The sequence below is a fragment of the Lampetra fluviatilis genome, unplaced genomic scaffold (genome assembly GCF_964198595.1).
Source record: "Lampetra fluviatilis unplaced genomic scaffold, kcLamFluv1.1 SCAFFOLD_513, whole genome shotgun sequence".
Lineage (NCBI taxonomy): Eukaryota > Metazoa > Chordata > Hyperoartia > Petromyzontiformes > Petromyzontidae > Lampetra > Lampetra fluviatilis.
Genome location: NW_027620543.1, coordinates 26,527 through 43,348, shown reverse-complemented (window position 1 = coordinate 43,348; position 16,822 = coordinate 26,527). Strand labels below are relative to the sequence as shown.

Below are 16,822 nucleotides of genomic sequence, written 5' to 3'. Positions count from 1 at the left end.
TCTGTTCCATCTGGGTAGGAGTCGTATCCCTGGCTCTGTCTACCAGCTAGAGGGTGGTGGTGCTACAGCAGAGTGGACTAAACCACTCACCTACACTCACCACCTAACTCACTCACATCCACTACCTCACCCACACCACTTCACTCACCCACCACCTCACTCATCCACACACCACCTCACCCACCTACCACACCACCCACCACTTCACCCACACACCTCACCCACCCACCACTTCACCCACACACCTCACTCACCCACCCACCACTTCACCCACACACCTCACCCACCCACCACCTCACCCACCACCTCCCCCACCCACCACTTTACCCACACACCACCTCCCCCACCCACCACTTTACCCACACACCACCTCACCCACCCACCACCTCCCCCACCCACACACCACCTCACCCACACACCTCACCCACCCACCACTTCACCCACACACCCCACCCACCACAGAGACAAGTGCATTCGTGGCCAGGTTGTTTATTTAAAAGGGGAGTTTTGGGGGTGCTGCTGAGGCTTGGGTCCCAGTTTTGTGGTCCCACAGAGAGGTGGGGGAAGTGTGGGGGAGGGGTCCCCCCCCCACTCAGGCCACCACCTCCTCCTTCACCAACTCCTTCTTGAGTGGACCCTGCATGGCGAGAGAGGAGAGAGACACGGTGATGAACACCTTCTGATACCACCAGTCACATTGCCACGAACAAGCCGGTCTTGTGTACTACTGCGTCAGGAGTGACGGTGACACGCCCCGGTGGTGTCGCGGTTAATTTGGTGGAGCCGCTTACCATGAAAGCGCGCTTCTCAGCGGCCGTCTGGAATCGTCCGTGGCCGAACTTGGAAGTGGTGTCGATGAACTTGAGGTCCACCCTCTCCAGCGAGCGCCGGCTCGTCTGCACCGACAGGCTCTGTGGTGGGTCGGGGAGGGGGTCAAGGGGGGTCAGCGAAGGGGTCTCCCCCCCCTCTGTCTCTCTCAGAGTGTCTCCCTGTCCGACTGTGTGTCTCCCGTGTGTGTCGAAGTCCGAGTGCGTCTGCGTGCGTGTGTTTGTCTGCGTGCGTGTGTTTGTCTGCGTACGTGTGTCTGCGTGCGAGTGGGATCAGAGGTAGAGGTGACATCACAGGGATTCAGAGTCTAACACGTGATATACAATCATCACGTCCCACTCGCACAGCGCTGTGTAGTGTAGCGTGTACAGTGTAGCGTGTATAGTAGTGTACAGTGTATCTCCGTGTGTCTCTCTCTGCGTAAGGGGGAGCGGTGGGTGTAGCGGTTAGCGCTACGAATCCGGCGAGCCGAGTTCGATTCCCGTTCAGGGCCAACACAACCAGCGACGATTATCTGAAACGGTCCTGGGCCTCCCCTAGGTCGACTCAGGTGCTCACTAACAGCAAGCACCTGTTAAGGCTATACGGGGGATCTTGTCTCAGTGTCTCCGAGTCTGTCTCCGTGTCTCTCTGCGTCTCCGCGTGTCTCCGCGTGTCTCCGCGTGTCTCCGCGTGTCTCCGCGTGTCTCCGCGTGTCTCTGCGTGTCTCTGCGTGTCTCTGCGTCTTCGAGTGTGTCTTTGCGTGTCTGTGTTTCCGCGTGTGTCACTGCGTGTGCCTCCATTTCTCTGCGTCTCTGCGTGTGTCTCCGTGCGTCTCTGCGCGTGTCTCTGCGCGTGTCTGCGCGTGTCTCTGCGTGTGCCTCCGCGTCTCTCTGCGTGTGTCTCCGTCTCTGCGTGCGTCTCTGTCTCCGCGTGCGTCTCTGTCTCCGCGTGTGTCTCTGTCTCCGCGTGTGTCTCTGTCTCCGCGTGTGTCTCTGTCTCCGCGTGTCTCTGTCTCCGCGTGTCTCTGTCTCCGCGTGTCTCTGTCTCCGCGTGTCTCTGTCTCCGCGTGTCTCTGTCTCCGCGTGTCTCTGTCTCCGCGTGTCTCTGTCTCCGCGTGTCTCTGCGTGTGCCTCACCTTGCGCAGCGTCAGGACTCTCTTCTTGGTGCCCACGACGCAGCCCTTGAGCAGCACGAAATCATTCTTCACCTCGCCGTAGTGCGGGAAGCCGCCCTGGGAGAGACACGGGGGGGCAGAGAGAGACACACGGGGGGAGAGAGACACGGGGGGACAGAGAGACACACGGGGGGGGGGGGAGAGAGACACGGGGGGACAGAGAGAGATACACGGGGGGGGGGGAAGAGAGACACAGGGGGACAGAGGGAGACACACCGGGGGGGGGGGGGGGGAGATAGACACGGGAGGACACAGCGAGACACGAGGGGGGGGGGGGGAAGAGACATAGGGGGGAGAGACACGGCGGGGGGAGAGACAGACACGGGGGGAGAGAAAGATACACGGTGGGGGGGGGAGAGAAAGATACACGGTGGGGTGGTAGAGACGGAGACAAGGTACAGATGTCAGCATTGTGTGTCCGAGTGTCTGCGTGTGTCTGCATGTGTGTGTCTGTGTCCGAGTGTCTGCATGTGTGTGTCCGTGTGTGTGTCTGTGCGTGTGTTTGTCTGCGTGTGTGTCTGTGTGTGCGTGTGTTTGTCTGCGTGCGAGTGGGATCAGAGGTAGAGGTGACATCACAGGGATTCAGAGTCTAACACGTGATATACAATCATCACGTCCCACTCACACAGCGCTGTGTAGTGTAGCGTGTATAGTGGTGTAGTGTATAGTGTATGGTAGAGTAGTGTATAGTGTAGTGTATGGTAGAGTAGTGTAGAGTATGGTAGTGTATAGTGTAGTATATGGTGTAGTGTATAGTGTAGTGTATAGTGTAGTGTGTAGTGTAGTGTATGGTAGTGGTGTATGTAGTGTAGTGTATAGTGTAGCGTGTCGTGTATAGTGTAGTGTATGGTAGTGTATAGTGTAGTGTATAGTGTAGTGTGTAATGTATGGTAGAGTAGTGTATGGTGTAGTGTATAGTGTAGTGTATAGTGTAGTTTGTAGTGTAGTGTATAGTGTAGTATAGTGTAGTGTATAGTGTAGAGTACGGTAGTGTAGTGTATAGTGTAGTGTATGGTGTAGTGTATGGTGTAGTGTATAGTGTAGATTATAGTAGTGTATAGTGTAGTGTATGGTGTAGTGTATGGTGTAGTGTATGGTGTAGTGTATGGTGTAGTGTATGGTGTAGTGTATGGTGTAGTGTATGGTATAGTGTAGTGTATAGTGTAGTATAGTGTAGTGTATAGTGTAGAGTACGGTAGTGTAGTGTATAGTGTAGTGTATGGTGTAGTGTATGCTGTAGTGTATAGTGTAGATTATAGTAGTGTATAGTGTAGTGTATGGTGTAGTGTATGGTGTAGTGTATGGTGTAGTGTATGGTGTAGTGTATGGTGTAGTGTATGGTGTAGTGTATGGTGTAGTGTATGGTGTAGTGTATGGTGTAGTGTATGGTGTAGTGTAGTGTATAGTGTAGTGTATGGTGTAGTGTATGGTGTAGTGTATGGTGTAGTGTATGGTGTAGTGTATGGTGTAGTGTATGGTGTAGTGTATGGTGTAGTGTATGGTGTAGTGTATGGTGTAGTGTATGGTGTAGTGTATGGTGTAGTGTAGTGTATAGTGTAGTGTATAGTGTAGTGTATGGTGTAGTGTATGGTGTAGTGTATGGTGTAGTGTATGGTGTAGTGTATGGTGTAGTGTATGGTGTAGTGTATGGTGTAGTGTATGGTGTAGTGTATGGTGTAGTGTATGGTGTAGTGTATGGTGTAGTGTATGGTGTAGTGTATGGTGTAGTGTATGGTGTAGTGTATGGTGTAGTGTATGGTGTAGTGTATGGTGTAGTGTATGGTGTAGTGTATGGTGTAGTGTATGGTGTAGTGTATGGTGTAGTGTATGGTGTAGTGTATGGTGTAGTGTATGGTGTAGTGTATGGTGTAGTGTATGGTGTAGTGTATGGTGTAGTGTATGGTGTAGTGTATGGTGTAGTGTATGGTGTAGTGTATGGTGTAGTGTATGGTGTAGTGTACAGCGTGGGCTATGTCACCATGGGCGTGATGCTTTTGTTGGTGATGTCGTGCTCCGTGGAGGCGTTGTTCATGATCACGCGGCCGTCCTTCACGTGAATGCCCTCGCCAATGCGGTAGATCTACACGGGGGAGACGACACGACTTGGCATTGGAGTCTCTCTCCCCACCACCACCACACACTCTTCTAGATTTGAAGCTTTCGTGACTGGAAGGATTCATATTCTTAGGTTTTTTTCGGTAAAGTCACGTAGGTAAAACATTGAAATTAATGAAAGTAAAATTAAATAACCACACACTCTCTCTCCCCCCCACCACCACCACACTCTCTCTCTCCCCCCCACCACCACCACTCTCTCTCTCTCTCCCTCTACCCCCCACCACCACACTCTCTCTCTCTCTACCCCACCACCACCACACTCTCTCTCCCCCCCACCACCACCACACTCTCTCTCCCCCCCACCACCACCACACACTCTCTCTCCCCCCCACCACCACCACACACTCTCTCTCCCCCCCACCACCACCACACACTCTCTCTCCCCCCCACCACCACCACACACTCTCTCCCCCCACCACCACCACACACTCTCTCTCTCTCTACCCCCACCACCACCACACACTCTCTCTTTCCCCACCACCACCACACTCTCTCTCTCTCTCCCCCCACCACCACACACTCTCTCTCTCTCTCCCCCCACCACCACCACCACACTCTCTCTCTCTCTCTCCCCCCACCACCACCACACACTCTCTCTTTCCCCACCACCACCACACACTCTCTCTCTCTCCCCCCACCACCACACACTCTCTCTCTCTCTCCCCCCACCACCACCACCACACACTCTCTCTCTCTCCCCCCACCACCACCACACACTCTCTCTTTCCCCACCACCACCACACACTCTCTCTCTCTCCCCCCACCACCACACACTCTCTCTCTCTCTCCCCCCACCACCACCACCACACACTCTCTCTCTCTCCCCCCACCACCACCACACACTCTCTCTCTCTCCCCCCACCACCACCACCACACACTCTCTCTCTCCCCACCACCACCACACTCTCTCTCCCCACTCTCTCTCTCTACCCCCACCACCACACTCTCTCTCTCTCCCCCCACCACCACCACCACACACTCTCTCTCCCCACCACCACCACACTCTCTTTCCCCACTCTCTCTCTCTACCCCCACCACCACACACTCTCTCTCTCTCCCCCCACCACCACACACTCTCTCTCTCTCTCCCCCCACCACCACCACCACACACTCTCTCTCTCTCCCCCCACCACCACCACACACTCTCTCCCCACCACCACCACCACACTCTCTCTCCCCACTCTCTCTCTCTACCCCCACCACCACACTCTCTCTCTCTCTCCCCCCACCACCACCACCACACACTCTCTCTCCCCACCACCACCACACTCTCTTTCCCCACTCTCTCTACCCCCACCACCACACTCTCTCTCTCTCTCCCCCCACCACCACCACCACCACACACTCTCTCTCCCCACCACCACCACACTCTCTCTCCCCACTCTCTCTCTCTACCCCCACCACCACACTCTCTCTCTCTCTCCCCCCACCACCACCACCACACACTCTCTCTCCCCACCACCACCACACTCTCTTTCCCCACTCTCTCTCTCTCTACCCCCACCACCACACACTCTCTCTCTCTCCCCCCACCACCACACACTCTCTCTCTCTCCCCCCACCACCACCACCACACACTCTCTCTCTCTCTCTCTCCCCCCACCACCACCACCACACACTCTCTCTCTCTCCCCCCACCACCACCACACACTCTCTCTCCCCACCACCACCACACTCTCTCTCCCCACTCTCTCTCTCTACCCCCACCACCACACTCTCTCTCTCTCTACCTCCACCACCACCCTCTCTCTCCCACCACCACACTCTCTCTCTCTCTCTACCCCCACCACCACACTCTCTCTCTCCCCCCCCACTCTCTCTCTCCCCCCACCACCACACTCTCTCTCTCCCCCCCCATCACCACTCTCTCTCTCTCTCTACCCCTACCACCACACACACTCTCTCTCCACCCCCCACTCTCCACCCCCCACTCTCCCCCCACCTTCTTGTTGGTCTCCGTGCGATGGTGGTAGCCCTTCTGGCCCGCACGTGGCACGCTGAAGGCCACGCGGGCCGGGTGCCAGGCCCCGATGCAGGCCACCTTGCGGAGGCCCTTGTGGGTCTTGCGGGGCAGCTTCTTGGTGTGCCAGCGTGACGTCACGCCTGGGGGGGAGGGGGGCACGGGGGGGGGGGGGTGGAGGGGGCGAGGGAGGGGGCACGGGGGGGGGTGGAGGGGGGGGGCACGGGGTGGGAGGAGAAAGGGGGGAGACAGACGCTCAGAGAAAGACAGACATCTCACCCCCCGCATCCCTCACCCCTCCTCACCACCCCACCCTCACCCCAGGCTCACCCTTGAACCCGTGCCCCTTGGTGACCCCGATCATGTCGTCCTGGACGAAGACGCTCGCCCCCCCCCCCCCCCCAGCTCACCTCTACTCACCCCCGTTATCCCTCACCACCCCTCCCTCACCACCCCTCCCTCACCACCCCTCCCTCCTCACCACCCTCACCCCAGGCTCACCCTTGAACCCGTGCCCCTTGATGACCCCAATGACGTCGATCATCTCGTCCTGGGCAAAGACGCTCACCCCCCCCCCAGCTCACCTCTACTCACCCCCGTTATCCCTCACCCCTCCCTCACCACCCCTCCCTCACCACCTCACCACCCCACCCTCACCCCAGGCTCACCCTTGAACCCGTGTCCCTTGGTTTACCCCAATGACGTCGATCATCTCGTCCTGGGCGAAGACGCTCACCCCCCCCACTCACCCCCGCATCCCTCACCCCTCCCTCACCACCCCACCCTCACCCCAGGCTCACCCTTGAACCCGTGCCCCTTGGTGACCCCAATGACGTCGATCATCTCGTCCTGGGCAAAGACGCTCACCCCCCCCCCAGCTCACCTCTACTCACCCCCGTTATCCCTCACCCCTCCCTCACCACCCCTCCCTCACCACCCCTCCCTCACCACCTCACCACCCCACCCTGACCCCAGGCTCACCCTTGAACCCGTGCCCCTTGGTGACCCCAATGACGTCGATCATCTCGTCCTGGGCGAAGACGCTGTTCACGGCCACCTTCTGCTCGAGGTGCGTGCGAGCCCACTCCACCTTGTCGCGCACGGAGCCCCCGTTGAGCTGCACCTCCATGAGGTGCGCACGCTTCTGACGCAGGGGCAGCAGCTTCATCTGCGCCGATCACGGGGAGGGGGGGGGGGTCACGGGGGGTGTGTGAGTGGCTGTGTGAGCGGCTGGGTGAGGGAGTGGCTGGTTGAGTGAGCAGCTGGGCGAGTGAGTGGCTGGGTAAGGGAGTGAGCGGCTGGGTGAGCGAGTGGCTGGGTGAGTGAATGGCTGTGTGAGCGGCTGGGTGAGGGAGTGGCTGGGTGAGGGAGTGAGCAGCTGGGTGAGCGAGTGGCTGGGTGAGCGAGTGGCTGGGTGAGTGAATGGCTGTGTGAGCGGCTGGGTGAGGGAGTGGCTGGGTGAGGGAGTGAGCAGCTGGGTGAGCGAGTGGCTGGGTGAGCGAGTGGCTGGGTGAGTGAATGGCTGTGTGAGCGGCTGGGTGAGGGAGTGGCTGGGTGAGGGAGTGAGCAGCTGGGTGAGCGAGTGGCTGGGTGAGTGAATGGCTGAGTGAGCGAGCGGCTGGGTGAGGGAGCGAGCGAGTGGCTGAGTGAGCGAGTGGCTGGGTGAGTGAGTGGCTGGGTGAGCGAGCGAGTGGCTGAGTGAGCAAGTGGCTGGGTGAGGGAGCGAGTGAGTGGCTGGGTGAGTGAGTGGCTGAGTGAGGGAGCGAGTGAGCGGCAGGGTGAGTGAGTGGCTGGGTGAGCGAGTGGCTGGGTGAGCGAGTGGCTGGGTGAGCGAGTGGCTGGGTGAGCGAGTGGCTGGGTGAGCGAGTGGCTGGGTGAGCGAGTGGCTGGGTGAGCGAGTGGCTGGGTGAGCGAGTGGCTGGGTGAGCGAGTGGCTGGGTGAGCGAGTGGCTGGGTGAGCGAGTGGCTGGGTGAGCGAGTGGCTGGGTGAGCGAGTGGCTGGGTAAGTGAGTGGCTGGGTAAGTGAGTGGCTGTGAGCGAGCGGCAGGGTGGGTGAGCGGCTGAGTGAGGGAGTGAGTGGCTGGGTGAGCGAGCGAATGGCTGAGTGAGCGAGTGGCTGAGTGAGCGAGTGGCTGGGTGAGCGAGCCAATGGCTGAGTGAGCGAGTGGCTGGGTAAGTGAGTGGCTGGGTGAGCAAATGAGTGGCTGAGTGAGGGAGCGAGTGAGTGGCTGGGTGAGTGAGTGGCTGGGTGAGCGAGCGAATGGCTGAGTGAGGGAGTGGCTGGGTAAGCGAGTGGCTGAGTGAGCAAGTGAGTGGCTGAGTGAGGGAGCGAGTGAGCGGCTGGGTGAGCAAGTGAGTGGCTGGCTGAGGGAGCGAGCGAGTGGCTGAGGGAGCGAGTGAGTGGCTGGGTGAGCGAGCGGGCCCCTCAGAAGGAAGGCAGCATGGAACTGATTCCCCACTGAGAGCTCGGGGCCCCAACAGGGGAGCCCATTCCATGTTTTCATCACCGAGACCCAGCGCAGCAGCGAGTGACCTGTGAGTCAGTGACCTGTGCGAGTCTAGAAAGTGTCGGGTGTGATCTCCCCGTGCGAGCGAGTAACCTGTGTGTGCACGATGACACGGATGACTTGGCAGTATTTGATCATGCACTCAAAGTCCTTGTCCAGCTGTTTCTTGCCATCCTCATCCTGCCACTTGCGACACGCCTTGGTGAAGGCCTTCTTCTTGCACTTGTACCTGCACAAGCGGAGATTGACACACGGACAGTTACACACCGTGAGATAGCACACACACACAGGTACACACACACACACGTACACACACACACACGTACACACGCACACACACACGCACACACACGTACACACGCACACACACGTACACACGCACACACGCACACACGTACACACACGTACACACACACACGTACACACACACACGTACACACACACACGTACACACACACGTACACACACACACACGTACACACACACACGTACACACACGTACACACACACACACGTACACACACACACACGTACACACACACACGTACACACACACACACGTACACACACACACGTACACACACGTACACACACACACACGTACACACACACACGTACACACACCTTCTTACTCTTGTACCCCCTCCGCCACCCCCTCCTCCCATCTCCATCACCTCCTCCACCACCACCACCACCATCCCCACCACCTCTTCCATCCCCACCACCTCTTCCATCCCCACCACCACCTCTCCATCCCCACCACCACCTCCATCCCGACCATCTCCATCCCGACCATCTCCATCCCCACCACCTCCATCCCCACCACCTCCACCACCACCACCTCCATCCCCACCACCTCCATCCCCACCTCCACCACCACCACCTCCATCCCCACCACCTCCATCCCCACCACCTCCATCCCCACCACCTCCTCCACCACCCCCACCACCTCCACCACCACCACCTCCATCCCCACCACCTCCATCCCCACCACCTCCATCCCCACCACCTCCACCACCTTCATCCCTACCACCACCATCCCCACCACCTCCTCCACCACCCCCACCACCTCCACCACCACCACCTCCATCCCCACCACCTCCATCCCCACCACCTCCATCCCCACCACCTCCACCCACCTTCATCCCTACCACCACCATCCCCACCACCTCCTCCACCCCCACCACCTCCACCACCACCACCACCACCACCTCCTCACCAGTTCTTGTAGAAGCGCCGCTTGCACTCGTCGCTCAGGTGCTCCGCGAACACCGTCTTGAGGGAGCGGAGTCCACGCGGTGAGGTCACGTAGCCGACAACACCCACCACCACCACGGGGGGAGCCTCCACCACCGTCACCGCCTCCACCACCTCCTTCTTGTTCATCTCTGTGGGGCGACGAGGTGAGAGAGACATGGGGCGAGAGAGACGTAGGGCGAGCGTGAGACACAGGCGGTGCGCGTGAGACACAGGCGGTGCGCGTGAGACACAGGCGGCGAGCGTGTGAGCTAGAGACACAGGCGGTGAGCGTGTGAGCTAGAGACACGTGAGTGTGAGACACAGGCGGTGAGCGTGTGAGCTAGAGACACGTGAGTGTGAGACACAGGCGGTGAGCGTGTGAGCTAGAGACACGTGAGTGTGAGACACAGGCGGTGAGCGTGTGAGCTAGAGACACGTGAGTGTGAGACACAGGCGGTGAGCGTGTGAGCTAGAGACACGTGAGCTAGAGACACAGGCGGTGAGCGTGTGAGCTAGAGACACGTGAGTGTGAGACACAGGCGGTGAGTGTGTGAGCTAGAGACACAGGCGGTGAGTGTGTGAGCTCGAGACACAGGCGGCGAGTGTGTGTGAGTGTGAGACACAGGCGGTGAGTGTGTGAGCTAGAGACACAGGCGGCGAGTGTGAGACACAGGCGGTGTGAGACACAGGCGGTGAGTGTGTGAGCTAGAGACATGGGCGGTGTGAGACACAGGCGGCGAGTGTGAGAGCTAGAGACAGGCGGTGTGAGACACAGGCGGTGAGCGTGTGAGCTAGAGACACAGGCGGTGTGTGAGCTAGAGACACGTGAGTGTGAGACACAGGCGGTGAGCGTGTGAGCTAGAGACACAGGCGGTGTGTGAGCTAGAGACACGTGAGTGTGAGACACAGGCGGTGAGTGTGTGAGCTAGAGACACAGGCGGTGTGTGAACTAGAGACACGTGAGTGTGAGACACAGGCGGCGAGCGTGTGAGCTAGAGACACAGGCGGTGAGTGTGTGAGCTCGAGACACAGGCGGCGAGTGTGTGTGAGTGTGAGACACAGGCGGCGAGTGTGAGACACAGGCGGTGTGAGACACAGGCGGTGAGTGTGTGAGCTAGAGACACAGGCGGCGAGTGTGAGACACAGGCGGTGTGAGACACAGGCGGTGAGTGTGTGAGCTAGAGACATGGGCGGTGTGAGACACAGGCGGCGAGTGTGAGAGCTAGAGACAGGCGGTGTGAGACACAGGCGGTGAGCGTGTGAGCTAGAGACACAGGCGGTGTGTGAGCTAGAGACACGTGAGTGTGAGACACAGGCGGTGAGTGTGTGAGCTAGAGACACAGGCGGTGTGTGAACTAGAGACACGTGAGTGTGAGACACAGGCGGCGAGCGTGTGAGCTAGAGACACGTGAGTGTGAGACACAGGCGGTGAGCGTGTGAGCTAGAGACACGTGAGTGCGAGACACAGGCGGTGAGCGTGAGACACAGGCGGCGAGTGTGTGAGCTCGAGACAGACGGCGAGTGTGTGTGAGTGTGAGACACAGGCGGTGAGTGTGTGTGAGCTCGAGACACAGGCGACGAGTGTGTGTGAGTGTGAGACACAGGCGGTGAGTGTGTGAGCTAGAGACACAGGCGACGAGTGTGAGACACAGGCGGTGTGAGACACAGGCGGTGAGTGTGTGAGCTAGAGACATGGGCGGTGTGAGACACAGGCGGCGAGTGCGAGACACAGGCGGCGAGTGTGTGAGCTAGAGACACAGGCGGTGAGTGTGAGACACAGGCGGCGTGAGACACAGGCGGTGAGTGTGAGAGCTAGAGACATGGGCGGTCTGACACACAGGCGGCGAGTGTGAGACACAGGCGGCGAGTGTGTGACACAGGCGGCGAGTGTGTTAGCTAGAGACACAGGCGGTGTGAGACACAGGCGGTGAGTGTGTGTGAGCTCGAGACACAGACGGTGAGTGTGTGGGTGTGAGACACAGGCGGCGAGTGTGAGACACAGGCGGTGAGTGTGTGAGCTAGAGACACAGGCGGTGTGAGACACAGGCAGTGAGTGTGTGAGCTAGAGACATGGGCGGTGTGAGACACAGGCGGTGAGTGTGAGACACAGGCGGCGAGTGTGAGATACAGGCGGTGAGTGTGTGTGAACTCGAGACACAGGCGGCGAGTGCGGCGGTGCGTTGGCAGCACTCACTGGATCCTGGCCGGTCGACCTCCCGCACGACGTGTGTCATGCCGGCCTTGTAGCCCATGAAGGCGGTGAGGTGCACCGGCACGCCGGCCCCGGCGTCACGCGGGAAGCTCTTCACCTTGCCCCGGTGGCGCCGCGAGCGCTTGCGCGGCAGGAAGCCCAGCGAACCGTGCCGGGGGGCCGAGAACTTGCGGTGAGACTGGGGGGGGGGGGCAGGGGGTGGGGGGCGAGGGAGGGAGGGGGGAGAGTAGGGGGTGGGGGGCAAGGGAGGGAGGAGTGGGGGGGGAGTAGGGGGTGGGTGGAAGCAGAGGTGGGGGGAGCAGGGGGTGGGTGGTTAGAGACGGAGGGAGAGATGGACTCGGACACACAGAGACGTTGGCTCACACAGACTCAAGACTCACGATACGGACACCCAGAGACCCAGACTCACAGAGACCCAGACTCACCACACAGACACCCGTAGACTCACCAGAGACCAATCACACAGAACCATAGACTCACAAAGACTAATCACAGAGACCCATAGACTCACAGAGACTCATCACAGAGACCCAGACTCACCACACAGACACACTAAGACTCACCAGACAGAGAGCCAAAGACTCAGAGACCCAGAGAATCACATAGACCAATCACAGAGAGACCCTGAGACTCACACCAAAGACTCGCAAACTCAACAGAGACTCAGAGACTCAGACTCAATCTAGATTTGAAGCTTTTGTGATTGCAGGAATCAACTCTTTGGTTCTTTCGGTAGGTAAACATTAAAAACATTACGTTTTTAAAAATATTTCTTATTTTATACCGTGACTTTACTGAAAAAAACAAAGAGTACTCAGACTCACCAGAGACCAATTAGAGGCCCATAGATTCACAGAGACTAATCACAGAGACTCATAGACTCACCACACAGAGACCCACAGACTCACCACACAGAGACCCACAGACTCACCACACAGAGACCCACAGACTCACCACACAGAGACCCACAGACTCACCACACAGAGACCCACAGACTCACCACACAGAGACCCACAGACACACCACACAGAGACCCACAGACTCACCACACAGAGACCCACAGACTCACCACACAGAGACCTACAGACTCACAACACAGAGATCCATAGACTCACCACACAAGAGCCCCATAGGCCTCCACGTGTTCCACACAACACAGAAACGTGTTGTTTGCGAGCAGCCACTCTCGATAACGCATTTCTTTACAACGGATTTCTGGTGTTTAGTTTGTTGTAATTTCCCCCGCACCTCCGATTAGCGCGGTTGGCTACGCACGGTACGAAGACCACCACAACACACACCCATAGAGACCCACAGACACCCATAGAGACCCACAGACACCCATAGAGACACACAGACACCCATAGAGACCCACACACACCCATAGAGACCCACACACACCCATAGAGACCCACACACACCCATAGAGACCCACACACACCCATAGAGACCCACACACACCCATAGAGACCCACACACACCCATAGAGACCCACACACACCCATAGAGACCCACACGCACCCATAGAGACCCACAGACACCCATAGAGACCCACAGATTAGCAAGGTTGGCTACCGTACGGTGCGAAAGAAGTTAAACACACACAGATCAACAGAAACTCAGACCCATAAAGACTCAGACCCACAGACACCCACCCAGACCCATAAAGACCCAGACCCACAGACACCCAGAGAGGATCAGACCCATAGAGACCCACAGAGGACCAGACCCAGAGACCCACAGACGATCAGACCCAGACACCCACAGACGATCTGACCCATAGACACCCACAGACGATCAGACCCATAGAGACCCACAGAGGATCAGACCCAGAGACTCAGACACCCAGAAACCCACAGACACCCAGACCCACAGTGACCCACAGACAACCAGACCCACAGACACCCAGAGACCCACAGACACCCAGACCCACAGAGACCCACAGACACCCAGACCCACAGACACCCACAGAGACCCACAGACACCCAGACCCATAGAGACCCAGAGACCCACAAAGACTCAGAGATTATCACGACTGGGCCGCGAGCGAGACCACGGCGCTTTCCTAGCGGCTCTACTGATGAGGGCGCGCCTCGGCCGGCAGAGCCCGATAGGCCTGCAGGGGGGGGGGGGGGCTGGCACGTGTGAGACTCCGTGTAAGAGTAAATGTAGCGCTAAAGTTTAATCATAATTTGTTCATGTTTATTAGCACGTGTTTTAAAGTCGTGAGCAGCAAAACAGCGAAGCGTTTTAATTAAATCTGACGAAAAAAAAATTCCCGATTTGCCTCAAATCGTCGACGTGTTAAAAGTTGACCCGCAGCGGATTTGCTGCAAGCTAACGTAGTTTTAGATATTTATCATTTAGTGCATTTAATTGCGTTTACGAACACAACACTAAGCGATGCATAAACCCGCGCCGCTAAAAAAACAACTCCCCACCCCACCACCACCACCTTTTGAGTCATCCCGTCAACACAATTTTGATCCAAAGCGGCGTTACCCACATAGAGGCTTCGGCCTTATCCACCGCCCAAGGCACGGACGCACTCCCAACCAAAAACGACGTCGCCTCGCCGTGCCGACAAAGACGCCAAGGCCCCAGCCGAGGCCGCCACATCCCCCCGAGCGAGGCGACATCGCGGGCGGCCACCGATGGCGCGAGGGGAGCCCCGATGCCGACGGATTTCGCGCGACGCCCGCGCGGGGATTGCGTTGATGGCGCGTGTCAAGCTCACCATTGCGTCTTGATCCGCTGAACCGGAAGAGAAGGAGGGGGATGGGGGGAGGGGGCTATTTATAAGCGGGGATGTCCCGCCGGAAGTTGATGGAGGTGGGCGGGGTTAGGGGGGGGGGTGCGGGGTTAGGAGGCGGGGCGGGAAGGGGAGGGGCTAGAAGGATGGAGGTCGAGGGTGGGTGTTCCGGTGGATTAGTGGGGGATGGAGGGCAGTGTTAAGTCTATGGCAATGTTAGTCTATGGGCAATGTTAGTCTATGGCAATGTTAGTATATGGGCAATGTTAGTCTATGGGCAATGTTAGTCTATGGCAATGTTAGTCTATGGGGCAGTGTTAGTCTATGGGGCAATGTTAGTCTATGTGGCAATGTGAGTCTACGTGGCAATGTTAGTCTATGTGGCAATGACGACTTGACACATTTGTCTTTAGATGGTTTCTTTATTGTAGAGACACTCGAACAGGCGGAGGCCCCCGCTGCAATGGCTCAGCCTCTCCCGTGCATCTCCCCCTTATCATCTTGGGCCGGAGGCCACGCACCCATTGCCAAACCTTCTCACTAGCTCCGGACGCTCACCACCACCATCACCATCATCACCACCACCATCACCACCACCATCATCACCACCACCATCACCACCACCATCACCATCATCACCACCACCATCATCACCACCACCATCACCACCACCATCACCACCACCATCATCACCACCACCATCACCACCACCATCATCACCACCATCACCACCACCATCACCACCACCATCACCACCATCACCACCACCACCATCACCACCGCCACCATCACCACCACCACCATCACCACCATCACCACCACCATCACCACCACCATCACCACCATCATCACCACCACCACCATCACCACCACCACCACCTACACCACCACCACCACCACCATCATCACCACCACCACCACTAGCATCACCACCACCACCATCATCACCACCACCACCACTACCATCACCACCACCATCACCACCATTATCACCACCACCATCACCACCATCACCACCACCATCACCACCACCATCATCACCACCACCATCACCACCACCACCATCACCACCACTATCACTATCACCACTATCACTATCACCACCATCACCATCACCACCACCACCATCACCACCACCACCATCACCACCACCACCACCACCATCACCACCATCACCACCACCATCACCACCACCACCATCACCACCACCATCACCACCACCACCATCACCACCACTATCACCACCACCACCATCACCACCATCACCACCACCATCAGCAGACTCCACCGTCCTCTTACGTCACCTGGCCACGCTCCCTTCTCGATCATTCCCGAAGCCACCGGTCCCTTCGCACTCACAACTGACTCCCCTGTCATTACCTCCCGTGGCCACTAGTCCCTTCACACTCACAACTGACTCCCCTGTCATTACCTCCCGTGGCCACTAGTCCCTTCACACTCACAACTGACTCCCCTGTCATTACCTACCATAGCCACCAGTCCCTTCACACTCACAACTGACTCCCCTGTCATTACCTCCCGTAGCCACTAGTCCCTTCACACTCACAACTGACTCCCCTGTCATTACCTCCCGTGGCCACTAGTCCCTTCACACTCACAACTGACTCCCCTGCCATTACCTCCCGTGGCCACTAGTCCACTCACACTGCAGGCTGACTCCCCTGTCATTACCTCCTGTGGCCACCAGTCCAATCGTACTGCAGGCTGACTCCCCTGTCGTTACCTCCCGTGGCCACTAGTCCCTTCACACTCACAACTGACTCCCCTGTCATTACCTCCCATGGCCACCAGTCCCTTCACACTCACAACTGACTCCCCTGCCATTACCTCCCGTGGCCACTAGTCCCTTCACACTCACAACTGACTCCCCTGTCATTACCTCCCGTAGCCACTAGTCCACTCACACTGCAGGCTGACTCCCCTGTCATTACCTCCCGTAGCCACCAGTCCCTTCAGACACACAAATAACTCCCCTGTCATTACTTCCTTCGGCCACCAGTCCAATCGTACTGCAGGCTGACTCCCCCCC

At 57.9% G+C, this 16,822-nt stretch overlaps 1 protein-coding gene and 1 non-coding gene across 2 annotated transcripts; both read right to left on the bottom strand.

Annotated features, from left to right (window-relative positions):
* Positions 1 to 473: 473 nt before the first annotated feature.
* On the bottom strand, positions 474 to 14,807 carry LOC144954038 (large ribosomal subunit protein uL3-like). Its single transcript, XM_078884621.1, has 10 exons — positions 14,758 to 14,807; positions 12,003 to 12,198; positions 9,789 to 9,957; positions 8,663 to 8,798; positions 7,044 to 7,230; positions 6,045 to 6,205; positions 3,963 to 4,064; positions 1,946 to 2,041; positions 792 to 911; positions 474 to 637 (listed from the first exon to the last, which is right to left on the bottom strand). The coding sequence occupies exons 1-10, from the start codon at positions 14,758 to 14,760 to the stop codon at positions 593 to 595; spliced, it is 1,215 nt and encodes a 404-aa protein (XP_078740747.1). The 5' UTR covers positions 14,761 to 14,807; the 3' UTR covers positions 474 to 592.
* Positions 8,481 to 8,577, bottom strand: LOC144954041 (small nucleolar RNA U83B). Its single transcript, XR_013641012.1, has one exon. It is a non-coding gene; the product is annotated as a small nucleolar RNA U83B (small nucleolar RNA).
* Positions 14,808 to 16,822: the final 2,015 nt, after the last annotated feature.

Coding starts and splice junctions, on each gene's coding strand:
- LOC144954038 (XM_078884621.1), bottom strand. Junction 9,958..12,002: donor GGTCGACCGGCCAGGATCCA/GTGAGTGCTGCC, acceptor GTCGCCCCACAG/AGATGAACAAGAAGGAGGTG. Junction 6,206..7,043: donor CAAGGGGCACGGGTTCAAGG/GTGAGCCTGGGG, acceptor CCTCCCCCCCAG/GCGTGACGTCACGCTGGCAC.